The sequence below is a fragment of the Fulmarus glacialis genome, unplaced genomic scaffold (genome assembly GCF_000690835.1).
Source record: "Fulmarus glacialis isolate BGI_N327 unplaced genomic scaffold, ASM69083v1 scaffold28158, whole genome shotgun sequence".
Lineage (NCBI taxonomy): Eukaryota > Metazoa > Chordata > Aves > Procellariiformes > Procellariidae > Fulmarus > Fulmarus glacialis.
Window position 1 is genome coordinate 16,569 of NW_009230730.1, and position 26,092 is coordinate 42,660.

At 44.1% G+C, this 26,092-nt stretch overlaps 1 protein-coding gene across 1 annotated transcript in view; it reads left to right on the forward strand.

Moving 5' to 3' along the window:
* Positions 1–2,555: 2,555 nt before the first annotated feature.
* TMEFF2 (transmembrane protein with EGF-like and two follistatin-like domains 2) overlaps positions 2,556–26,092 on the forward strand; it is a gene marked incomplete at its 5' end in the record, with an annotated part of 54,972 nt that continues 31,435 nt past the window's right edge. Inside the window, 3 exons of the mRNA XM_009584338.1 lie at positions 2,556–2,652; positions 23,206–23,354; positions 24,528–24,587. Coding sequence (XP_009582633.1) covers positions 2,556–2,652; positions 23,206–23,354; positions 24,528–24,587 — 306 coding nt within the window. The remainder of the gene's footprint in view (positions 2,653–23,205; positions 23,355–24,527; positions 24,588–26,092) is intronic.

A 26,092-nucleotide genomic window follows, 5' to 3' on the forward strand; every position in this document is an offset into this window, starting at 1 on the left:
CTTCCTTTAATGACTTAAGTAGTTGTTTTACTCAGCTTGTGATGTGGAACTGTGTGAAGTCCCTGGTCAAACCACACCTGCTGGACTGTTATAAGTAGAAACAGTACAAGAAGGAAAAAAACCCAGGGCGTATGTTTTTAATTAAAAGGAAATACAAGAAAAGTATTCTTTCTATTATTTGCAGAATAACAAAATTAAAAAATTGTAGCTCTTTTCCATAAAAAATATGTTTTCACCCTCCTGAACTGGAGCAATTGTTATATTCCTGGTAGGTGAGGAGTGCTCAGCTGCGATAAGAAGTCTTCTGCCCATAGGTCCCGTTGTACTTTGCATACAGTCGTTCGTTACAGCTCCCAAAGTATCTGCCAAAGAGTCTGTTCCTCTTTCACAGATGGTGAAACTGTGGCACAGCAAAGCAGCATGACTTGATGGATCCAGATCATGTGTCCTGTCTAATATCTTAACCGCTGGAAACTCCCTGCCAAGATTGGCTATCAAAGTTATCTCCTCAGGAAAAAAGATTTCTAAATCTAAAATATATATGAAACTCAGTGAAGAACCCAGGCCTGGACACAGCTGCAGAGAAGTGGGGAGGAGCTGTACAGCAGCATGAGCCTCCCGATGCTGTTGGGTCAGAATCACACACGTGGCACGAGGAGATGCTAATGGTGTGAGGACGTGGCCCTTGGACACCCTGTCGACCTTCGTATGTTGGCTCTTATAAAATACGAGCCTAAAGAGTTCCTCAGTCATTTAAGGAAACAGAAAAACCACAGCTCAGACCCTCCCTACAAAACCTGACAATGCAGTAGAACAAAAATCCAGGCTATGTTTTCTGAGTTTCCCCTTTGGTTTTTTGCACGTGAACTTTGTGGATATAAAGGTGAGCAAAGATCTACAAATAGGGCAACCCCTTTTTTTTTTCCCCTTTTAGGATCATCAGAATGCTCATCATAGGTAATTTTTTTTTCATTTTAATATAGTCTAAATTCAAGCAAGACTGATAAATTGCTGTGGCATAGCTCGTACCTAAACATACCACCATTTTCTTTGACTATATGAAGCCTCAGGAAAAAACTTCTGAGACAAACCATCTACCTTAGGTATTTCTGTGGTCTATATCACTGTAGTATCAAAGCATATGACAATCTTTAATAAACTTGTTTCCATATTTGTTGATAGAAAGTGGTGTTATTCCCATTTTACACAGTGGGAAACAGGACAGAGGTTAGATAACTTGTCCAGGGTAAGAAAGCAGGCATTGGGGTCATACTTTCTCTTTCAGGGACAAAAGCCCTTTCTCCTCCAACAGCTTTGTGAAAGCTTGGGACTCTTCTTCTTTCTTGAGTAAATAACAAAAGCAGCATATTCAAAGTCGGAGCACTCCAACCCGAGAGCCTCCAGTAACGCCCAGGTTAGCGGGGTCTCGTGCAGCGGGTGCACGCCATCAGGCGGGTGATTTGTCCCGTCAGTGTCAGTGGGGCTACTGACACGCTTCAGCGTGTCCACCAGCCTTGCTAGGTTGGACCCAAATGCGGTAAGCCTGCACCACAGTGCTGACTCCAAATGAAAGGATGACACTGCAGAGGCTGTTTAGGCAGATAACATCAGTCAAAGCTGATTGATACTTAAAGTCTGGGTTGGTTTAATTATTCTGTAACCGGCAGACAGATATCACCAGGTACTGTGTCTTGCTAGAGAGCAACACCTATTGAAAGACGTCAAAAGGTGCTTATATACTTTAATATAAATGTAGATGGTGTTTCTTTTGGATCTTTTAACAAACCCTCTTCTTGGTGCCTACCTTAGTGGTCTCTTTCTCTCTTTCAGTACTCAGCCAACAACATTTTTTCGCAGTCCTCTTATACCCTTATTTTTATCTTCCCCTCAGTCCCTTCACGTTTTTGACTTAAGGGCCAGTTACAAACTTTACACGATTGCAGGCAAGGGTGTTGACTTTCCTGGGTTTCAAACTTAACCTATGCTAGAGATCGTCCCCTCCTCTGGACAGCACTAAATCTTTCCTGCCAGAGATAACTAGTCCTTGGGGCTCATAGCTGTACTTCTGAAGAGAAAAATGTTTTGCCTTTGGAATGGACTAGATTGCACCGCACGGCAGGTAATTTCAAAACATTTTCAAGGAAAACATCCCCTTGGGTCCGTCTCAAGGCCTTCACCGGTAAAGGACACAAGGCAGCGTGTGATGCTGTCAATACACCTCCATTATTTTCCCAGGGAACAAAGCGGTGCGCCTCGGCGGTGACACAACCTGCCCGAGCTGCAGCTTGAAGGGATCATTGTTTGAGTGGAAAAGGAAGAGGAAGGGTCTTTCTCCAGTTTTCCTTTTAACTCCATAATTCAGGGGATTTTATCGCAGACCGACATGGAAATCTCTGTGTTGGCCCCATTCGAAAACACTGGCTGTTGGCCAGGCATCGGCTCTGTGGGCAGCGCATTAAGGCTGACGCGGTGAACAGATTTTTCTAGAGAGAGAGAAGTGCTTTGCTACAGTGCTGTCTTTACTAATGTATATTCTTCTGCTTTCCATCAAACAGTCAATGAAGGCTCAGGTGAAACCAGTCAAAAAGAGACATCGACCTGTGACATTTGCCAGTTTGGGGCGGAGTGTGACGAAGATGCAGAGGATGTTTGGTACAGTAATTTGGTCTACTCTTCTATTTTAATGAATGTTTTATTATTTAAAGGTACTGTGGTTTAGAAAGCATTAAAAATATTAGATCTTCAATTTTCTGCACCCAGAGATTCATCACACAGTGATTGAGGTGGTTATTACTCTGAAAAAATGTATAAAACAGTTTGGTTTATAATTCTGGAACATGCACAATTTAGACGAAGTCTAGAAACACAGTTATCCATTTTGTTGCTGTTATAACTTATGTTATTCCATCTGGGATTTTACAGCTTTATACTTTGGTAGAAATAGAATTGGGAAAAATAATTGACCTAAAGCTTTTCCAGTTAAAAAGTATCATTAGTATTATCATCATGTTAATTCATGTGTGGCATTAGAAACGCTGGGAAATCTGTCTCAATTTTTCCTGGTTGCTGGAGTTGAAGACCTAACCCTCAAATGTTTAAAATAATTAGAGTGTACATTTAGACATTTTCTCAATGGAAATTGTTTTATTTTTTATTTTTTAAAAAAGGTTTCAGAAGTATTCAGGGTTTTTTATTATTTTAAACCTTAAACCACATAAGCTGAAGGGAAATAATTCTATCATAATTTTTTTTTTAATTTTTCATTTTGCCTAGAAACTATGCAAACATACATTGAGCCAACTTTAAACTAATCATTTCATTGTGATTTTGGAACAGCAAATGGATCAAAAAAGCCACTACTTACAGAGCTGTACTTCTACCACTGCCTTAATGCCAAGCCTCATATTTCTATCTAAGTAATTAATACAAATTTAGAGAGACAACAAAATAATCATGCAAATGTTAGAGCTGTTGTCTGGATGATGCTTCTGACACTGTGGGCTGGTGGCAGCTAAAGGATGGATACAGAGACTGGGCAGTGAGATGTCGATAAAGCAATATTGCCCGAACTCTAACTTGGAAGGTAGGAATGGAGCCGAGAGAGGAGTCAGTGAATGAATGAATGAATGGTGAACATGATAATTGGGCCCAGGGTTGGGCAGCTGACCTCATCCAGGCAAGGCATCCGTGCACTGTTGGTCAGGCATGAAATTATGAACGTTTCTGCTATTCAGTGAAGAAGCTTAGGAATATGGTCATCCATTTGTGCTCATTTTGGTTTTGTCTTGCCAGGCTTTTAATAACCTCTAATTGTAGTCTTTAAAAAACACCACGTAAACAAACCACAGAGACCTTGCTCTGGCTCCAGTCATCAAAAGAAATTGTGGTGTTGAAAAACAGGAGCAAGATGCATCATGGTTATAGGTTTGCAATAAGATAATGAGATTTGTGTGGAAGAAATTGCTTAATTTTGACTTTGCTTGAGGAAATTACCCTAGCTGCCAGGATTTTCATTGTCTCCTTGACCAGTTGTCCTTGAGAGTTTTGGTGGTGCGGTATAGAAACGAAATCATGGTAAAATTAATATATCAAAATTCATAGTCTAGTGCTCATGTTTTCATAATTAAGCGCACTTCCAAATTGGAAGGCAGGAGAAGAGAGGGGCAAGGAATAAAATTAGCTACAAGATAACATTATTAATCATAAGCACTGAGTAGCAGTGTTTATTTTTTTCCAGAAATAGCTCAATAAAATAGCCTGATCCGACTTACCCCAGTAATGTTCCCACTGCAGCTTTTCCACTATCTACTTCCTCCCCTTTGAAACAACTTGGCTTATACGGAGCAGTGTAATGACTGCAGGAGCTGAAGTTCTCAATCTTTATTGACAGCCAGTCTTTCTGCAGGGGAAGATGCTTCTTGAGGCGGGAAGCAGGGAAGGGCATTTACTAGGAAGACGCTACCAGACAAACTGTTAAAAGGCAGGAAAGCAGATTTCCGACCAGACGTTACAAGACCATGTAAAGCCTGTTAAAGGCCTGCTTTGAAGTAAACAACTTCATATGCCGTAACGGAGCCCTGTTTTCCTGTCCCTGCCCCCTGATTAGTCTTGGATAAACATGTTTTGAAAAATGAGCCTTCTGGGTGTTAGCTCTTTGTTATTCTTATTTCTAGAATAAAAGCGGACAATGTATGGGGGACCTAGATCCCTCTTTCCAATGTACGTTAATTGAATTTCCATGTTTGGAACCAGATAGACATATTCCCTCATTCCCCCTGCCAAGATCTGGTGTGCAGAAAATGCCCTTAGATTAAGCGGGAAAAGAAATTACAGTTTATTATTTGATCACTATTTTTATGCGGACCAAATTTCAGATGTAAGCAGGGCTCCTTTAGCTACCTCACCTGACTGATGAGGTTTGTAAAATCCAGATGGGGTCAGTGGGTCCCAGCAGCCCTGGGACCTGTTGTTACAGGGTGACAAGCCCAGCACCGGCAGTGTCCCCTGTCAATCAGAAACAGTTTGAGGGTGCAGGGTCAGTGCCTGATCCATTCCAGGTAAGAGGGATGCAAGCTGGTACCAGAGCCAGACCGCAGAGAGCTGGAGATACGAGGCTGGCTGGCTGCCTAATATTTCTAGGGTGCCAGAGTAGATCAGAGAAGAGAGCGCAGGTGTGATAGCAGATGTGGTTGGGCTGCTGATGATTTAAAGCGACAATTAACATTATTCTGCATTGCCACAGTCTGTTATTCTGCAGTCCCTTGTCTCTGGTTTAACTCTTTCTTTTTTTTTTTTTTTTGTTTTTTGTTATTCATTGCCAGTTGTCACTCAGCTGAATTGTGCTATTGTACTGTGTCACCATTATTTTTAAATCTTTTTATTTGCGTAAAACCAATCTGTTAATGGCTAGACTCCTGGGATTCTGATAGGGGGTTTGGCACATAGAAGACTACTCGAAGGGGTAAGATATGAATGTGAACATTTTCTGGAAAGTTCAAAGAAAAGGCAGAAAAGAACCCACTGTAATAACAGGTTTTCCACGGCATGGTAAAGCACACAGGTATTATTATCCTATTCTGCAGGCTAATAGCACGAGAGTGAATGCAATTTGGCATTCCATTAGTGAATCTCTTTCTCTAGGTTAAAAACAAAGACTGTTCAGTTGAAAGTCTTTAACATCTTGCTACTTTAATATGTGAAAGCTTCTTGTCACTAAGAGGATCGTGTATTACTGGCATTATTCCCACCTTTAATGCATTTTGCACCAGTGGGCTTCATGAATATTTAAAGCAGGGCAGTGGCTATGCTCTTTAGCACTGGATTGCAATCTATTGGTAAATCAGACAGTTGGTGTTGCTTACTTTGGGTTTTATTTCTGAGCTGGCTAAGGAATAATTGATTTTGTAAGACAGGGCTACTCAACATAACACCCCGAGAGATATACTTAAAAGGAAATGAAGAATGAAGCGTAACGTTGTGAACCGTGGTGTATTTCTAAGATCTTCCAGAAAGCATCTATGAAATACTCACTCACCGTGTATAAATAGTACTCACCAAATGGAGTGCCTGCTCATCTGCTAAAGTGGCTTAGTGTCAGTGCATAACCATGTCAGAAACCTGGATTCCAGTATTAATCTCCTCCTTATGGGCCACTGAGGAAATAAGAGCACTCTCTACACTGGATAAGCCATGGTTTGGGTAGATACTGGGCAGCTATTTCAGAGGTCCACGATGTGTCCAAGTAAGTGGAAGGAGATAAATAACAGGAAAAAACCTTCTGTTGAATTTCCTGTTGGAAAACGCCAAGAAGAGAGGACAGGAGTATTTTCTTAAAACAAGATTAAAGCCTGCAAACCTCTGACTTGTAGAGTTAATCAAAATCAAAATGATGAATTGGGGTTAAATATGCGTGCCTTTCCTTTGAATTTCAATATCAGCAGGTCAGCCAGCAGCAGTCTCAAAGTGCAGGATTGCCCAGAATAAGACGCAGTTTGCTAGCTGTAAGACAGACACGCAGAGATGTATAACGTGCTCGGGAGAGAGTGCTTCCCCTGCAGCCTGGCAGTGTCCGAGGAGGTGAGGAGCCATCTCCGCAGATTGCTCCTCTGCCTTCCCTTTCGTCCCTCCTGGAGGTTGCAGGTGGAGGAGGGAGGCAGCAGTATCCCTGGCAGGAGGTGCCTGACCTTGAACGGGCCCCTCAGGGGTTTGCACCAGTAATAAAAAGGGGCGTAAATACCCCTGCTGCTTCCCGCAACTCGGTCCCACACACCCCAAGGACGACTCTTTGGCTGAGCGTAGGGTTTTGTGCTCTGCCATAGGGACCATGCTCGTGGTAGGCAACTTTCCTTCTTCCTCACGAGCCTGGCCGACGCTGGAGCGGCCTTTTCCATTTCTTGCAAGTGGACAAGGATCCCACCGGGCAGGTTCAGCTCAGGAGAAGATGCTGAAGCCATTCCGTGGGGACGCTGTGTCCCTGATGACCCAAAGCTGGGAGCTTGGAGGAAGGCATCCAGGCCTGAATGAAGGGGCTTGGCATGTTCAGTGTCTAGGTCAGTGGGTGAAGGAAGGGCCGTCGGTCTCAGGCGTGCTGTGCAGCTGGGTGGTATTCCCAAGAGAGCTGATGATGTTACAGCATAATTGCAGCAGGTCCCTTGTGTCCTACACTTTTTTCCGCATGGCTGGGACAGTAAACTCCACTTACCCACAGCAGACAGACACACACAGAAAACATATTAAGAAGATGAACTGTTTCAGTCCTTTGTTTCATATTTTACTGCTAATCGCTGATATATATATGGTTTGGGTAAATGCTCCTATAAGGCAAGTGAACACTGCAGCACATGAGGATGGTGAAACTGCATTCTTATGCAAATAAGCAGCGCTGTACATGAGAGATATTTGTGCAAATCATGCAGCTGCCATCAGCAGCGACCCCTACAATCAATATTGCTCTAGCAATCAATATTTATCTTTATTATAGTATAGAAAGAAAACATATAAAAGAAACTAATGATTTTGCCAGCTTCTCAATCCACACAGCAATTAGGTCAGTCAGCTTTGGGTCCCTTCCCCCTTCAATCAGTTGCTCTCAACCAGAGCATCTGCAAACAAGATGCTATACTACTATAAAGTACTGAAAGGTAGTTTGAAAGCTCACATACATTACGTGGGTATTGGCTGCTTCGTGTTCAGCAGTGTGTATAATAACTATGTGTGACCTACTTGTTCCAGATGCAGAAACAACGAGCTACTTTAACATCTGCAATGTCCCGTGCATTATACAGTAGATACATTGCCGTTTTCTGCTGCCTTCCTTTCTCTTTTAGAGAAAAAGTAGATCTTTGTTCATGGCTTCATATAGCACTTAAACATACTCATTGGACTTGGGGTTCAAATAACCACAGAAATGGAATCAAATCATTAAAAAAAGCAACGCTGCAAAGACTTAAATTTCTGCTTACCTTGAGATCATACCTAAGACACAAAGTGAAGTTGCTGCTGCATAAATCTTCACGTGGAGCTTAGCAGTCATATCTAATAACAGTCCAGGCAAGGGTTTACAGAGGAAAGTAAAGGGACCGCAGCACGCAATCTCTGCGTTGCACAGCCGGAGACAGCCAAGTGGCTTACACCCTCCTACACCCTTGTCACTTGTCTCACCCTGGCCTAATAACAGAGCTACCTCCAGTGTCTGCCCAGAAATTAGCCCAGTTTACTGTAAACGTTTCATTTGATGCATGTTCTATGGTTAAAAGGTTTTGAAATAAAAAGAAAGCAGTTGACTTCTAGTGTAACTGTTGAGACACCATGTTGAGATAACTGTAGCGGGCAGTGGGCTAAGAGTCAGCAATACTGTAAAAAAGTAGCCCAAGCAACAAGATTTGAACTGGAAATCGGTCAATGAAGGATTTGCAGTGAAAGACAAAACATCAGGAACATTAAAAAAAGCAAGAGGAGACCTACCTGTCCATAGATGATATTTTAATTATTAAACCTGCTCAGAGGAAGGGCCAGGTTGTTGGCTTTCATAGGAGCCTGGTCAGCTAGACCTGCTGTCCGGGGCGTGAGAGCTGGACATGTTCCTTCATTTGAGCTGTGGAAAGAAATACCATGGGAACTGGCACAAAAGCAGGAAAACTAGCAAAATACAAAATCGTAGCCTGAATTGTCCACAGCACAAACAAGAAGAAAGCTTCAGCAGTTCCAGCTTAGGTGAAAGCTTCAGGCTTACTAGCGACCGCTGTCTGGACACCATGTAAGAGTCAGAAAATAAGGTCCTCAGGTGAGCATTGCATGAATGCCATGGTTCCTATCAGCATTCTCGCTGGCAAGCTACTGAGATATTGTAGGACTCTTTCAGTGGGCAGTTTCAACTTAAAACTAGCCAAGGGGAAAAAGTGACTTTGTGCCCACGCATAGCCAGAGAAAGATCCCCACTGACTTCTAAAAGACCTTAAATCAAGCCAAAAATACGTGGTTTTCCTCTTTCTCAGCAATGAGTTCTGCAGAAAGAGCAAGGGAAGATACGGGAACAAGAATTTAGCTTTATCTTCAGAGGATGTTTCTCTAAGAGCAGCTTACGGTCCAGTCTTTTTGAGGAGCAGGAGGCAGGAATGAGCACATTGTATTTCTAAACTGAATAATACACTGCTAGAAGGTGCTTGGCTAGAAAGTTAATGCTTGGAAAAATGATGGCTTGTTTGGCCATCTGGTGAAATTGTTTTACTCTACATACATTTTATTTGGTTTTAGTTAAAAACAGCCGTTTTTCCCAGTCAGGTAAGTTTCTCAAAATCACCTTACCATCTTTGCATCCTTCATCCTGAGCCAAAATAGCCTATTTAATTTTGAAGTGAGACTGATTCCTAACTCCCTTAAGGTGGTGGTTTGGAGAATTTGACCTCTCCATCCATTGAGTCAACGCAATTCTTCAGAGGCTTATGTTCATTTGACAAACTCCTGCCTTTCCAGATTCTCAGGATTTATTTTCTTAATAACATCTTAAAAAAAAACCTGGTTTTAACATAAGCCAAGATTGTCTGGAGTTACTTATACTTCATAGTGTTTTATTACCAATACACTTTGGAACACTCTGGTAAATAATTCAGCCTACACAAAGAAATTGGCTATATTTTCTCTATACATCGAGGAAGTCTGTCATGTAGACTATATATCATGGCTCTAAATGTTCTCAGATAAATGGAAACCCACATTGTGTTCAATCTGTACTACTCACCCAAGTAGGTCTTTTAGGGACCCTATGTGCACACATACATCTCTTATCCAAAAACTAGAATCCCTAACGTTTGGTTTTGTAATAAAAAAGATCTTTTGCAATTACAGCAAAACTCACTGTGTGTCCGGGGGATAATACCCTACAGAGTCATAAAGCTTATAGATTTTTTTCCTTGTGCTCCTCTTTTCAGATGCTGATCCAAACTTGGTTTTCAGTTTGAGAAGGTGAACTTCCAGCTTATGAAAGTCAATGAAAGTTATTCCACTGACTTCAGTGAAACAAAAGTTCTCTCCCAGTATCATAACCCTGGAGTAACTTCTTAGTAGCCAGTGGAGCCTTTCGCTGGCAGAAGGGAGAACAGACTCTGTCGGACGTAAATGCGCAGTCGTTCACAGAGTGCAAAGGAATAATTTGGAAATTGTGATGATAAAAGCAGAATTTGGCTTCATTGATTTGTGAAAAGCCAAACATAACTTCTGAGATTTTTGGGGGGTTTTCTTGTCTTATCATGGTGTCATGCTCCTGTAGGAGCAAGACACAAATTCTTCTGAAATTTGAGGGGGGAAGGCTTGTAAGACGTGTAGAGCTGTCATTTGTCCTCACAATTATTAGTCTGTCAACATTAGAGTTGAAAAAAAAAAGCTGCAATAATTTTAAAAGCATGGCTCAAAATAGCCAAATTTTCCTGTTAGGTTTCCATGGCCAAAATGCCTTCCCCTACGTTCAGCATGTGGTGTGTGGACGGGAGGCATGCAGGCACAGAGGGATGGGTGGTCATGGCAGAGAAGGCTGGAGGGGTGGACTGGGAAAGGACAGAGAACTGTGGAAGGAGGGAGAAAACCCAAAGCTGACTTGCAGTTAGTCCATTTTGCTGTTTGCTGGAGAGCGAGGAGGAGCCGCAGCCCAAGCACAGGGGCTTGGGGAGGGTTTTGGGGACACTACCTGAAGGCGGCGGGGAGGTCCTCCTCACCTGCCTTCCCTCGGCCTGGCTTGGAGGCTGAGATGGCACACCCAGCATGGAGTAGGCGAATTAATCATTTATATGGCAGGGGCAGCTGGAGGATGTGCGGGGCAGTGGCTCGGCTGGCGTCGAGGCCGTGGCTGTGGACTGCGTTCCCGCCGATCGGTGCGTGTTACAAGGGTGCACGTGCGTGGCTGGGCATTGTGTGAGACAGCAACAGCATCCCTCTCTATTTTCAGGAAATTTCCATATACAACATATACACGTGACAGCATGGCAGAGGGCAACCATTTTATGTGCCCAGTTTCACAGGGGAGCAAATGAACCCAGGAGTTTTTTTTTCTTACTCCTCTGACACCAGCTGTGACTGCAGTTTTCAGTCCTAGGTAGGAAAATGTAGCAGCCTTCTAAGCGCACACCTTTATTTGCAGTTGAAGGACTGGTTTTGGCAATCTGTTTTGTGCTCTTGCTGTAGTACAGGGTGTTGTAAAGATCATGCCTGGCTCCTGCTGCTTTGTGGGAGGTATACGAAAGGATCCCTTTTGGCTCTGCAAGGGCAGAGCTGTGCGCGGATGCTCCGAGGCGAAGCCACCACTTGGTTGTGTAACCCCCCATGGCTGGGAGAGCCTGGGCTCACCGGGTTGTGAAAGTGCACATAAGGGATAATATGATAACGCACATCAAATATTAATGTGCATTGACACATAATCGTCTGCGTACATCAGGGCATTACAGCATGAAAGAGCAAGTGCAGAGACCTTGGAGAGCAATGCGCTTTTGCACCCTTTTTTTCCTGTTTTCTTTTCCCCTTTTTGTTATTTAAAACTAAGCTTTCCTGCCTCCCAGGCCCCCCATTTAGCCAAAGTCATACCCTGGTAGTAAACTGAGCGGTGCCTTCATGACGGCCTATTTAGTTGCAATAAAAAGCCGATTGGCCTAATGCGCAATCAAGAAAGGAGTGACATTTATTGCTTCAGTTTTATGATGCTGTGAACTGAGCAAGATTTGGAGCCTTACAGTGCCTTCAGGGGGCAGGAGATCACCAGCAATGAATTGTATTTATACCTTTTCCAATTTCCTACTAGCATTTTAGCAATAAATAGACTGTGTTGTTATTGAGTTTTATGTAAGTATGTTTACGAAAGCAGGAATACAACTTTGTAGCTCAGAATTACATGTGTTGGCTAAATAGATCAGCAGAGAGAATAACTATGTAAAGCACTGGGAAAGCACTTTCCAATTTATTATCAAATGTCTTAATAGAATGTTTCATCTCTTCCATCCCACTTTATGTTAACTATTACATTAAAACTGCATCCATTGCAGAAGGTTGGAGGCTCCTTCACACACCCATGTTGGAACATCAAGGCCACGATTTGTTCACACATCTAAGCCATTAAAAGTACATCCCATGCATTAAATATGAGCCTGAGGAGAACTCAATAGGAGCTGATGCGCGGGGCTGACCTCGGCTCTCACAGCCCCGGCGGGGTGGCAGGTGTCCCTTCCCCACGGCATCTGTCTCCTGCCCCGGTCATTTCCCACGTGCAAATCGCAGCTAAAAGCCTGCGTGAGATGTGCCCAGATGTACAGACTTAATTGCTGTCTCTCAGCCTCCCCGTGTTGTAACGAAGTTCTCCCAGGGAGCACGGGTGCCCCAGGGATGCCCGTCCCGGCCGGGGCGCAGTGCTTGCGGCGTGTCCCTTTTGGGAGCTGCAGGTGGATTCCACTGGTCCCTGTCCCAGACGTGAAGAGGGTTACTCTCATCTCGTTGGTTTACTGGCGAGGACGTGTCCTTGAGATGGCACGTTTCCTTCATTCGTTCATCTTCCTTTCCCTGGCAGCGGTGCTTTCCCCTGGGGCTTGCTCCCAAAGGCAGCTAGCCGCTGTGGTCATCGTGAGGCAGCAAGAGAAGGGGCAGCATCCCCAGCCAGTAGCAATACCTAGTTTTGTAGAGCAGCTTTCACCTACAGACCTGAACGCTCTGAGGAAAAAGAGGGTTACTGCTGCTCTCTCCTTCTTTTACGTGCAGCAATTTGCTTGGGGTTGCATCGGTCCCAGCCTCGTACCTATGGGCTGAGATCTCATTTCATCACTGTGCAGGATGACATGAGGTTATCTTGCCTTATTTCTGTCTGTGCAGGAGGTGCAAACAAAGCCTGAAGGAAAGCCTGGAGTATCCTCCTAAAATTTCATTAAATAGCTAGACTGGATTTTGTTTTGTAATTTAAGTCAGCCTGCCAAGCAGGGTAGCCTGGAGTACGCAGCCAATTCAGATGGTGCTGCCTCAGGCAGGTCTCCTCGGAAGCAGGAGGCACACGTGTTTGAGGACGCAGAGCAGTTTATGGTGAGAGTTAGTCTGATTCTGCACGTGTGGAGGGAGTCTTTACAAGGAGGAATTATTTTGCCATCGTGTTCTCCTCACTAGTTTTAGGAAGGTCGCTTCTAAGCCTTGCCTTCCCCGCCGGCAGTGGATGGCTCACGTGCTGCGTGGGACGGGGCTTGAAATGCACTGGTCTCTGCTGGCAGGAGGGCTGTCAGCCCTTTAGTCTCACTGGTAAATCAGAGTCTGCTTTCAGAAGTAACTTCTGGTGTAGTTAACAAAGCTGTTACCAGAAATTTGCCGTTGGTCTCATCCCAGCTGGTACCGCAGTTCTTCGTGAGCAGACCGAGCCTTGCTCCGTGGCAAGGTCCGTTGCAGGACCTGCAGCTAGATGGTTGACCCGTGCTTCCCACCAGACATTGCAATATTCCCACTGGCTGTTGGAGGCCAGGGTGAAACGCTGGGATTCGTGGGAACAATTCTTACTATTCTGCTGGCTTCAAGATAGGAGCGAACATTATCAGCAGTCTGAGGCACACAGCAATAAAACGTTCGTGAAGGACAGCCTCAAATGTTTACAGAGGGAGAGAAACAGTCAGCAAAGCTTTGTTTTAACACAGACTGTAGAGACGTGAAGGACACCAAGTGTAGGCAAACCATAAAAAGGCATTTATTTTATTCTATGGGCTTTAAATAAACTTCACACATTAGATACCTGCAGACACTTGAATTGGCACGTGAACAGAATTAGAATTTTCTTCTCTAGTCACACAGCTAGCATGAGGATTTTTCTATTGCTCTTCAAACCCAGTCGTCAGCCTTGTGATTCTCTAGTTTCTCCGTTTGGGTTTAAAGCATCCAGTCTAGCAAAGACTGCTTTACACAACTTAGTTCCTTTTAAATAGGAATGATATTTTTAAAAAAATAAAATGAGACATTTATTTTGCCCTAAAGGTGTTAGCATACAATTCAATGTACTGTTGAGGGCACTAGAGGCCTCGGGAAGGCAGATGAGGGTCATATTATAATTGGTGCCTTGAATTGTAAGAGGGAAGCAAAGGTGAAGTTTGTGATGTTTTTCGTCAAAAACTTCTTAAAGAAAGTTACGGGGAAGAAACGAAAGGAGGATTAGGAATCAAGTTGCAGTGTCTTGCACAGCAGATTAAAGCGGTTTTCATGAGCTACAGTCTCCAGGATGAAGCCTGGAAAACTGGTGGAGCGTGGGACCAGCTCCTCACTGAGCAGGGAAGGAGCCGGCGCCCAGGCGGCTCTCCTCACGGCTGTAAGGCGAGGTGCCTCCGGGAGCGGGCTGCAAAACCGTTTTGAAGCAACCTCTGTGAGCTGTCATAACAAATGCCCTCTGAAAAATCCATTCGTATTTTTAAGCATTGCCAGTCGCTCCCTGCTATTAAGCAGCAGCAGCAGCAGCAGCGTGGCAGCTGTACGGCGATTGCCCTAGCTCCTGGCTCTGCTCTCCAGCTATGCTCTCCCAGATTATGTTGCATTTGGTATGCAAGGAAGGGCAGCAATAAATATATTCACCACTTTAGTGCATTTTATCTTGACATATGTCCAGTAAACAATATTTTGGTCTCTTGCAGTCCAAAAAAAAAAAATCACCTGATTATTCAGCGCTTCCTTCTGTTATGATGCTTTGGGGTCCTTCAAATCATTTTCATTATGCACTACATAATAATAAAAATCTCTATGCAGTATGCTGATAATTCCGTGCATGGTCTCTGTGATTTCTAATTGTTTGAATAACAGGATGCTATTGAAATGCCATGCAGAAACATTGCGTCACCCTGAGGGAATCAAGCTTTTCTCCTTTTACTCCTGGTGAAGATAAACATTTGAACAGTTGAAATAGGTAAAATATCCCAGGGAAACCACTGTGAAAAGTAGACGTGCTAAAGCCCTTAGTGCAGAAGCTGGGCTGCAAAGGACAAAAAGGAAAAATAAATTAGATAAATAAATAAATAAATAAAGAACATTGAATGGGAGGCACTCAAAATAAGCCTTGCTTTTTCTTCTCTTGTGATCTTAAAGCAGAAGAGAGGCACTAGCAGACCCAGGAAAGAAATATCGCATGCTATTTTTGTGCTGCCATTATAAAATATGTATTGTTTATTGTTCTGCACTGCAGCTAAAGTTTTGCACGAGCCTCAAAAATACAGCAAAGTTTGTTTTGAAGGAGGCACGCAGTGTCTCTATTCTTTAAGCCTCTTAATGATGTTCTTAAGAGTGTGGTGATAAGGTTTCAATCTCCTGGCAAGCACAGGCAGTTGTTGGGTATGATTCATAGAAAGTGTAAAATGTTGTGTGCCTGTGTGCATTATGAATATATTTTATATATACTATTTCATATGTATGTAGGTCTGTGCACCTGATGTTCAGCTGTATGCGAAACCAGGCAATGATGCCAGGCAGTTTTGTCTCCTGGCTGGGGGCATCTTTCGGTGCCATCCTCTTGGGCTGTGCTCCACATGCTGCAGAGACCGCTGTAGCGTACCTGAGCTTGGCCAAGCTACCAAAAGTCCCTGGTGACTCTCTGTTGAGGGTGCCAAGACTTTACACTAAAATTTACCTCTCTGTAAAATGGGTATAATAGTATCAAGTCATTGCTGCTATAGGGCTGTATGAGGTTACTGTAAAGCTTAATGGTGTACTTGTAAATGGGCTGAGGGTCAGAGGAAGAAGCTGATTTTTATGTGGTCCTTTTGCGACTGATGTCGAAATGGAGGTGCGTGCAAGCCCCCCCCAGCAATCCACTTTAGCTGCCTGCGTGTGCGGGCAGCTTTGAGGATGACTGGTGTGGTACCGAGGTGGGTAGCAGAGGTGACCTGCCGCTGCTCCCCGGTAAAGAGGTATTGCAGGCAGTGTGTTTTAACAAGGCGCGATGCAGCAGCACACAGATGGTCTGAATGGGGTAGCTGAGCTCCTGGAGGCGGTGGATGCGTGTGAGCACAGGTCTGCCCAGCCTGGTTAACCTTGCCAGTCCCTGCTTAGAGCTAGTTCAAGTATCTCTGCGTGGCATTGTGTTGAGACAAATTAAACATACCCAAAGCTGCCTGGCTAAATGAGTGCTCCCACCAGCCTCCTGACACACGGCTGATGTTCGAATGTTGAGGCGTAATGTTAAGTCTGGCTTCATTTCAACTTGCCTGCTGGTAATGTCAACAAAGGTGCCCCGTGTACCAGAAAGAAAAACCTTGCAGGAATCCAAATGATAGAGAAGGCATTTGGGACTGATTGCCAGGCTCTTTATGCAGGCATATGCTGCCAGGTTAGCTTTAAATGGGCATTTAATGTCCTACTTGGAGGGGCAGGGGGCTTGGAGAGGGCCATACTGACATCCAACCAGAAATTTTGAGTTTCTGATCATTGTTTTCTAGTCAGAACAGAGGAAGATAAGAAATGTCCCTGGTGGAAATATCATAAATGTACAACAACCATCTTTTTATTTATACACTGTTTTATGGCAAAGGGACGGCTTTGGGCTTTTTTATGCTGCAAAACGGTGTTGGTTTTTTCCTTGCTTTTTTTATTTTTGCCTGGAGAAAATATACGACATGTTTAAAATGATTGCAGAATGGAACATCACTTTCCCTGTAAAATAGTGCTCACTGAGACATGGTGTGGGATCTCACACTTGACCAAATTAGCATATGTGCTCAAATATCAGAGCTCTGGCTAGTAAAAATAACACTAGATTTGCATTTTCACATTTTTAGCTCTCGCTTCCCTGTCTGTTTGGTTTTATGCCTTTTTTCTTGACTGACAATTCTCTTTGTGGCAGATTTATTGCTGTTCTGCTGTTTGGACCCTGTAATCAACTAGACACTTGGCTGAAGACGTTAGTCATTTCATTAAGTACTTTTTTGCAGATATCTCAGACACAATTTTCTGTTGCTCTGGTTCCAAAAAGCAAATGACCCATGGCCAACAAAGTCTGAATATGAATCTTTAATAAACAGAGGTAATACCAACAAAGCTCTCAGGTTTCCAAACTGCAGAGGGCTAATTAAAAGATGTTGAATAGGGAAGAACTGCCATTGCCATCTTGCTCTGACAAAAATGTGCCTGCATCTGTTCCCAGTAAAACTGCTTTTTTAGAAGCATTGTCTCATTTATCCTTTTTCCTTCCCATCAGAGCTACGTATGAAACCCTCATGCTACACGCAGATATTGCATAGTAATTTTTTTTAAATTATTTTTCAGTAATACATTGCTGAAAACAAAGACTGAATAGTTGTCTTAGGAGTAGAGATAAAGCATGGAGTGGGGTTCTTTTTATCATCGCTATGTCAGTAATGATTATACTTTATTCATGAACTAAGGAAATATAATTATAGCGTTCCCGTACACTTTATGGGCGAAGAACCATTCTTTCGTTTTATCGAGACTCCTCCCTCCAGGGACAGTCCTTCATAACCGTGAATCCTCTCTTCGGTGGCATTCTTTCTGCAGGCAAAGGTACTCTCTGTGCCCAGAAAATAATACCGTATGTTATTTGCAGAAGAGTGGGGAGTTAGGAGCTTGTGCACTCACCGGTGTACTCACCCGTGCCTGGTTTATTGACCCCATTAATTTTTACAGAGACTGATTCAACAGAAAGCCAAGTTGGCTGCTCCAGCTTGGCCAAGCAGCCTGGTGCAGCAGATTGCCATCGCTGCTGGGGGACAGACCTCTCTGAGGTCTGGGCAGCTTTTTTTCATAGAATCATAGAATAGTTTGGGTTGGAAGGGACCTTTACAGGTCATCTAGTCCACCCCCCCTGCCATGGGCAGGGACATCTGCAACTAGATCAGGTTGCTCAGAGCCCCGTCCAACCTGACCTTGAATGTTTCCAGGGATGGGGCATCTACCACCTCTCTGGGCAACCTGTGCCAGTGTTTCACCACCCTCATTGTAAAAAATTTCATCCTTATATCTAGTCTAAATCTGCCCTCTTTTAGTTTAAAACCATTCTCCCTTGTCCTGTCACAACAGGCCCTGCTAAAAAGTCTGTCCCCGTTTTTCCTATAAGCCCCCTTTAAGTACTGAAAGGCTGCAGTAAGGTCTCCCCAAAGCCTTCCCTTCTCCAGGCTGAGCAACCCCAGCTCTCTCAGCCTTTCTTCATAGGAGAGGCGTTCCATCCCCCTGATCATTTTTGTGGCCTCCTCTGGACCCGCTCCAACAGGTCCATGTCTTTCCTGTGCTGAGGGCTCCAGAGCTGGACGCAGCTTCATGGTGAAGATCTGTGCAGGAAATAACTACTGGTCTACTTCTGCTCTCTTCTCTCGTTTCCCTGGGAAGAGGAGAAGCATGTTATGCAAGTGAAATAGTGACAACCCCTCCCAAAATGCACATGGGTTCCCCTGGGCTGTTTAGTACATTTTTTGCAGTTACTGCCCTGACAGAAACTCAGAGACAGAAGTGCAGCGACTTGCACCCTACAAGTCAGCAGTGAGGCAACAAGGAGGTGCCCCTCAGCACCTTACCTGCCACAGGCTTAGTTCAGCTCTGCCAGCCCTCCCTTAGGCAGCCTCGTGGGCTTCTCCAGCGTGTTAGCTAATACCATCTCTGCAGAGACCTTCCAGTTCTGCCTTGACGCGATGTTCTCGTCAGAGGATCCAGCAATGTCACCAAGCTGTGCTGCAGGATGCAGCTGGGGGAGTTAGCCCAAAATCCCCTAAGGAGGTGCCCAGGTTTGCCTGTTGTCTTTTTAGTCTGTTTTGATTTTTTTGCTTTTGTGATCACCAAAATAACTAAGTGGATTGCTGGATGTTCAGCTCCTCCAAGATTTTCATCATATGAAATGAAATGGAATAAAATAAAGCATATAAAAGAAGTGGAATTCATCAGAGACTATCATAACGACCTGGAAAAATAGACATAAGAAAGTGAGCCTTGTTTAATGATTGTTTACAATGACAGCCCAATTTTTAATCAATTAATATATATAAGCCCATTACTTGAAAGATGTGATGGGCCTGTGGGACAGCATTCAGTATTTCTTCCTTTCTCAGGGGAGCTGCAGGGTATCGGCTGACATCTTGGAAGCACTCCTTCCTCACAGATGCTTTTAAAGCAGCTTTTCTGACTGCAGAAGTCATAGTTAAGCCTTACACATGTATTTTGCGTATGCTCTAGGGTACAGTTTCATCCTGTGACCCCCCTAGGAGACCTCATTGACCTTCTCAGAGCTTCTCGAGCCCGAGGAAAGCTCAGTCAGCCTTTATATTGCCAAGCTTTCTTCAGCGCTACACTTAGGAACACAGAAACCAAATAGATTTATTGATATAACTATAACAAGAAGTCATAGCCAGGGTGATAAAATGGTCAAACGATCAAATTACTTAAAATTAGAGGCGTACTGAAGTGCCTCAGGGACCGGGAAGCTGCAGGCAGGCAGCCGGCCTGCGGTCAGCCCCGTAGCAGCGGGATGTGTGTTTCCAGCCCCACACAGGCAGGGGGACCTGTGGGGACCCCGGGACCAGTACGGCCAACAACCAAAAGAGATGAGGCCGCTCTGATTTTGTCACTTGTGAAAGAACAAGAAGGTAACGGGACAGAGCCTGGACATGGCCAGGTTGCACGTTGAGTGTGAGAGGGGAAGCACCGGCGCTGGGTGCTAGCGAGGAGCAGGACGGGATTTCTGGGCATGACAAGTGTTGGGGCGAGTCTCTCTTTGGGGTAGGGGATTCCTGTGTCCCACAGGATCTGAAGTCTTGAACACCGTTAGGACTTTCACCTAAAATACGCCCTTGGGCCCAAGTGGGGATGTCACAGTTTGGTTCTGCTTGTTTAATAGGAGATAGTCCCACCTCTGCATTTTATAATGCTTCAAGAAGTGAAGGCACCTTTACCTATGGCTATAGGATTTCATTTAATCAAATACGTTAAGTGCCGTTCATTTTGTGTTTATTACATTGCCAGTGGATCCTGCTTAAAGATGATTCATGCTCTGTGGCCACGTGTGCCTGGGCATGCACGTTCGGAGTAAATTTTTTTTTTCTCTGTAATTTACTCTTCTGGACTTTGGGGGCATGGTTGAAATGGCAGACTGCTTGTTCCTCTAGTTTGAAAAAAATGTGTTTGAATATACTGTCGTTTTCCCTGATAAGAGAGCACTATAAATTAAACAGAGTCAGCAACCCAGGTACATAAATCTTCCTGATGTAATCCTACCTTTACCATTTCCTGACATATATTTGATGTTGACTTAATTGCGCAGCCTTAAAGTAGGATGTCAGTATATAAGTGCAAAAGCAGTAAGAAACTGCAGATGCAAGCTAGAAGCTGTCTGCTGAAAACTCTGCAAGGGGTGGACCATGCATAGATCCTTGCAGCAAGGACATTGGGGTGACAAGTTTACTGTAGTGTTTTTTTACTGCCCATCTAGTCAACTCTGAAAATCAGGCTTCACACAGGAGATCGTATAAGATTTGAGCATATAGTGTCATCCCGAGGTTGTCCCTTTCTGGTCTCCTCCCGCATGAGCAATCTGATATCAGCACAAGTAGCGCGTGGTTCATGGTGCTCGTATGGCGCGTCCTCTTAGTGCAGCGTGTGGCTACAGAGATCTTGCTCGGAAAGAAAGGCTGATCTCGCAGTTAAGATTTTAGAATGGAGTTGAGAAAAATCTTGGTTCTTTTCTCACTTTTATTGAAGGAGGTCAGAAAAGTCATTTTGGAACTTTGTTTTTTGGAAGGTATCAAAAGTTGCAAATAAACACCTAATGGGCTCTGAAATGGTCTTTGAAATCAGTGGGAGATAGGTCTCTGAGATTTCAGAAATCCCACACAAAGTTTGCATGCATCTTTAAGCATCTAAACACCTTTAAAAATATGTCTCTTAAGTGCCTAACTCCGAGTGTAGGTTCCTACGTCCCCTAGGCATGTTTGAAATTGTATCCAAAGTTGCTTAGATTTCCCCTAAAGAGCACCCTTTTGTTTTAATTTTCTCATTGACTTAATTTTCTCTTGACTTGAGACATAATATATATTAACCTACACTCATTTTTTGTAGCAAAATGTAGAGAAGTGAAGCTGTTTCTGAGCTGTTTTATTACAAAAAAGGAGCATATGGCTGATTGTGTCCCATCTGAAATGCAAATGGTGGAGCTACGTGGAAAGAATTACTATTACTTGAGCAGTAAATGTTTCCTAATGAAGTGAGTTTGACTAAGGTGGGAAGCTGGAAACGGCTGTGGGAAGAAATGACGACGGTTAATATTTCGGTGGAGCAGAACATTCTTATTCCGCTGATAACAAAGTTCTTAGGAAATTGACTGGATTTTTTCTTATATTCTGTATGTTCATCAGTGTGGGGAAATTGTTACACAGGGAGCCAGACTCTTTTCTCCCACTTGTTATGAAATCATGTCATTTCATTTATAACCAGAGCTTTTCACCTTTGGCATCTTTTTGTGAGCTGAAGTTTTCTGTATTTTGTGAACATTTGGGGAAAATAGATCTACCCAGTGTAAAGAAAGTCTAAAAGAAGACGAGTTCTGGTTCTGCTGATTTTCATCACCCTGGGCACGTTTGCGGAGGCCAGAGGCCAAAGGGGGTGATGGAGAAATCCGCCCCACGCTGTCTAATTTCCTATGCTTCTCTTTCCACCAAAGCTTTTCTCTTGCGTATATCCCTCTATGCTTCCAGTGGTTGAAGGTGTCCAGATATCTGCTGTGAACGGGAGGTGAATTGACTTTTAAACATTTTCTTAAATCAAGCAGCAAGGCTGGAGGCTGACATTTCCATTACTTAACTTTCCAAAGGGAGAGCTGTGGAGTCGGCACTGTGAGGTTCAGCGCAACCAGTGGGCTGGAGATAGAGCATCGGTCGCATTACTTTGCCTTAAATGTCAGAAGGAGCCAGGAAGAGTTTAGATAGCAGCATGTGCACAATTGCATGCTCAGAAGAGCTGAAGCAGCTGCCAGGTTAGACCTCTGGCTTCGTCCCCGAGCAGGATGGCATCGGTGTTAATGCAAGCATTGCTGAGGCTGAGCTGTCTGTTGCATGGCACGGTCGGGGGGATGGAAGATTAGCATGCCTTTTCCTTGCCGATGCCCAAGGGTGTCCGACATTGCTAATGATAGTGAAATAGGAAAAACCCAAAGAAAGAAGGCTGCAGCCTGCTGTTGGTGAAAGTAATTGGTCTTCTCCATCTTCCGAGCAATGGCGAAGCTTGCAGTGGTCAGGACACGTCCATGGTAGTGTGTTAGTTCAGATCCGGACCAGACTTTTGAAGTGAATCCCCCACTGCTTTGGTTCACGTCTCAGGGCAGCCCAGGAGCTCACGAGCTGGGTTGTTGTGGCTCTGGAGATGCCCCTAAGCTCCCCGAGGACAGGGCCGCCACTGCCCTGCCCGTGCTTGCCCACACTCTGCTCTCGGCCGTGGGACCCTTCTCCCCGCGCAGAACACATCGGCCGGGTCGGGAGTGGGCACTGACCTTCCTGGGTGACACCTGGGTAAGGCTTTTTGGTTGCTGAGTTATTCAAATGCTTCAGAAAGTGCTTGAGCACAAAGTCTCTCCTAAAAACAGCTTTCCCCTGGTTTTAATACTGAGTAGGCCCACCACGTCCAGGAGCCGGGAGACACCCCACCACCCCCAGGCACAGAGAAGAGTACAGGCGCATCGCGAGTGTCAGTCTCAGTCTTGGCAGGTGGTTTTATCCCAGTAGGGTGAGATGAGGCTTCAGCATCATATCTTTTATTATGAACAGAGTGCCTATAGGTGCTGTAATTATTATCAGAATTCAGTCATAAATCAATATAAAACCAGACTTACGCAGTGTTACATACGATGGGCAGCACCTCAACAGAGGTGAATTTTCTGGCTTCTTTAATTGTAAGAGGGTGCAGCAGCTTGAATTATCTGCATATCTGCTTGGGTGTTCTTTGATTTACAAGAAATTACAAGTGGTAATGCTGTGGCATAGTTTTCCATGTATAACACTCTTTTTTATCTTTCCTTTTGCTTACTTTTCTTTTCTGTGTCTCTTCCCTCTCCCCGCATTTCATTTCCATCCAGAAATACAGATGACCTCTTGACAGAACTTTCCACTTTCATTCTGTTGATTTGCATTGTGCAGTCAGGAAAATACAAACACTTTTATTTCTGAGATGTATTTATGATGTCATGAAAAAACTTTCTCATATTAGCCTCTTCTTTTTTCTCTTTCTTTATCGTTTCAGGTGTGTGTGCAACATTGACTGTTCTCAAACCAACTTCAATCCTCTTTGTGCTTCCGATGGGAAATCTTATGATAATGCATGTCAAATCAAAGAGGCATCATGCCAGAAACAAGAGAAAATTGAAGTCATGTCTTTGGGTCGATGTCAAGGTAACTCTCATAACAAACCTCATTTCAAAGAATGTTTTCAATTTTTGTTCTGGAAAAAAAAAGAACGGGGCTGGCTTCTTATTTGGCACTTCTTACGCTTCTGTTAGACTCTTGCAATTTATGTTGTAGAGCGCAGGCTGCGGGAGGGGGCAGAGCCCTCCGTGGTACAGATGGCAAGCGAGGCCCGAGAGTGGTGTGCGTAACCCTTCCCACACCCTGCCCGCAGCGGCCGGGGACTGTCCAGCCCTGCGCTGGTGTAAAAATCACGCACCTGGATTTTGCCCGGAGCAGGCTGCCCGGAGCTCTGCCCTCCGGGTAGGAGTCGGAGCAGAACAGCAGGAGAGCCCCTCAGATACATTTTGCCACCCAGGATGGATCCTCTGTTGCTCTCTTAGCTGGAGCAGCACGAAGCAATCTCAGGAGGCCAAAGACGTGCTCCCAGACGTGGTGCTGGTGCTTGTTTCTCATGTGACCTGCGCTGGGCCCACGAGATGCCAAAGGTGCCTGGAAGGAAATTTTGCCAATAGCAGCTCAAGACGCTCCGTGTTTCTCCATGAATGCCGTGCTTCTCTGTGCCCAGCTCATGGGCTACTACATCACCTGTAACCCTTGACTTTAAAAACTCTATTTTGTTCTAAAATAAAAATGAAGAAAATTTGCCTTTAAATAGCTCCCGTAAATAAAGTGCCTACTGAGGCTCAGACTCTTAATAGCTTTTTTCCCCTTAGCTTCTGACCTATAAATCCTCAGTACATCTACTTGCAAGGCCGTACTATACAGGTGTATTAAACACATTCTAGTTTATTTCTATCTCTTTAAAGTTAACCACCCTACGTGGCAGTTCATTTCAGGGTACATATTAAAACTCCCCAATTACTTCAAATAGAGCAGAAATGACAACTCCTGCTTCATACTGATATATTTATCCCAGCTGCAATCTGTTATCACATATTGTTAGAAAAAAATGTGTTTCCTTAATGGAAGATGTTTCATGTTTCATTCCAAAAAGCCAGATCGTGCTGTTTTCACCTGGCAGGCCCGGGGGAGCCTTGCAGCCGGCAGCGATGCTGTGCATGCAAGCGAAGCTACATTTGCCTGGGCACTGGCGGCTGGGGCATCGTCTGTATCAAGTACAGGCTCCCCAAGCAACTCAACATATTTCTTTTCACGCAGATAATACTACAACAACTACAAAATCGGAAGATGGGCATTACGCGAGAACAGATTATGCAGGTACAGTTCCTATTCTGTGAGCATCACAGTTCGCAGGAACTGTGTAAGTCTCTTTTCTCCTCCATTTCCTCATCTTCTAGTATGGTCTTCGTTGTTTACTTTAAGAAAACACTGTCTTCTCATTACTCTTCTTTTGCTAGAAACTCTCTTTCTTCTTAATAAATGGGCTTCTTCTATTTTTGCCAGTGTACAGATATTCTGGCCATAAAACACCTGTTCTGACAGTGGAAATAAGTATTGTAAACTATTTGCCAGGATTAGTAGTCATCATTGAAAATTATTGAATCAGTGCACTAGATTATCATATTTTTGTCACGATATACAGGTTTAAGAAAGTGAAAGCTGTGATACCATGAAACATTGCCGTAATAGATAATATTACCTGTCGGTGTTTAACTATGAAGTTAATAAGGTTCTTAAAATGTTTTTTTTAAGTGATAAATGGTTTTAATTTATTTAGAAGCTACAATAAAATGTAATGGCTGAATAGCCTTATATGGCATTTGAAATTAAAAACATGTAAATACTAGTGAGGTTTGGGAGATGTTTTTTACACCCTTTGCCTGGGAGGATTGATTTAGAAATTGAATGTGCGTGCAGGCGTGCACGTGCATGCAAATGTTCACAGCTCGCGCTGAGAATTCAAGCCTTTGGGAAGGTATTGTGAAAATGGGTCAGGTGATGCATCCATTGCTTAAGTTTGTGATATTTTTATGTTTTGAAAGTATTTAGAGAGAGTAGGTACAGATCGCTGTGTTTCACTGAGCAGCTTGCTGCATGGCTTAGGTGAAATCCAGCTGATGGTTTCACGGGTCTTAACATTTCTTACCGGGAGAGTCCTCTGACATTAGTTAATTCAGCTGGTCATCTCTTGCGAGGGCGCTTTGTGCATGACGTCCCTGCGCTAATAGGGTACCCAGCCGTTAGATTGTTCTGTTCCTACTTAAAAATGGTGTGTGATGATTAAAACACAGAGGTATGAATAAGTGATGTCTCGGTGAGGCAGAGGAGTGCTGGGTGTTGAGGGCGGCTGCAGCACAAAGCAGCGAGGGTAGAAATTTCTATGGAAAGTAAAAAGATCAAAAATGAGCCATGGTCCAGATATTTCCTACTGCCAAGGAGCCCTTCCATGGGTGCAGAGAGAGAAAAGTCTTCAGTCTCTTTCCCCCCAACCCTTGATTACTCGCAGCTTTTCTCTGGGAGGCAGCAGTCAGTTTTCTTAAAAGGCTGGAAGGGCTGAGGTTGTATCCTGTGGTGGGCCAAAATGATTTATTTTAAGTTAGAAATAAGGGCGAGTAATACTGTTGTGTTAAATCCTTTATCTTCCTTGCTGGAGAACTGAGGAGAGCACTGGCATCCCCAAGTGAAGACGAAGGCCTGCAGCCCCTTTTTAAATGTTGTGCAACCTGTCCTACTCTGCTACTGTCTGGTGGCTTAGCTTTAGGGTGGCGGTGACCCACATCACCTAGGGAGGAGACGGCACGTTTAAGGATGAAGCAACTGAG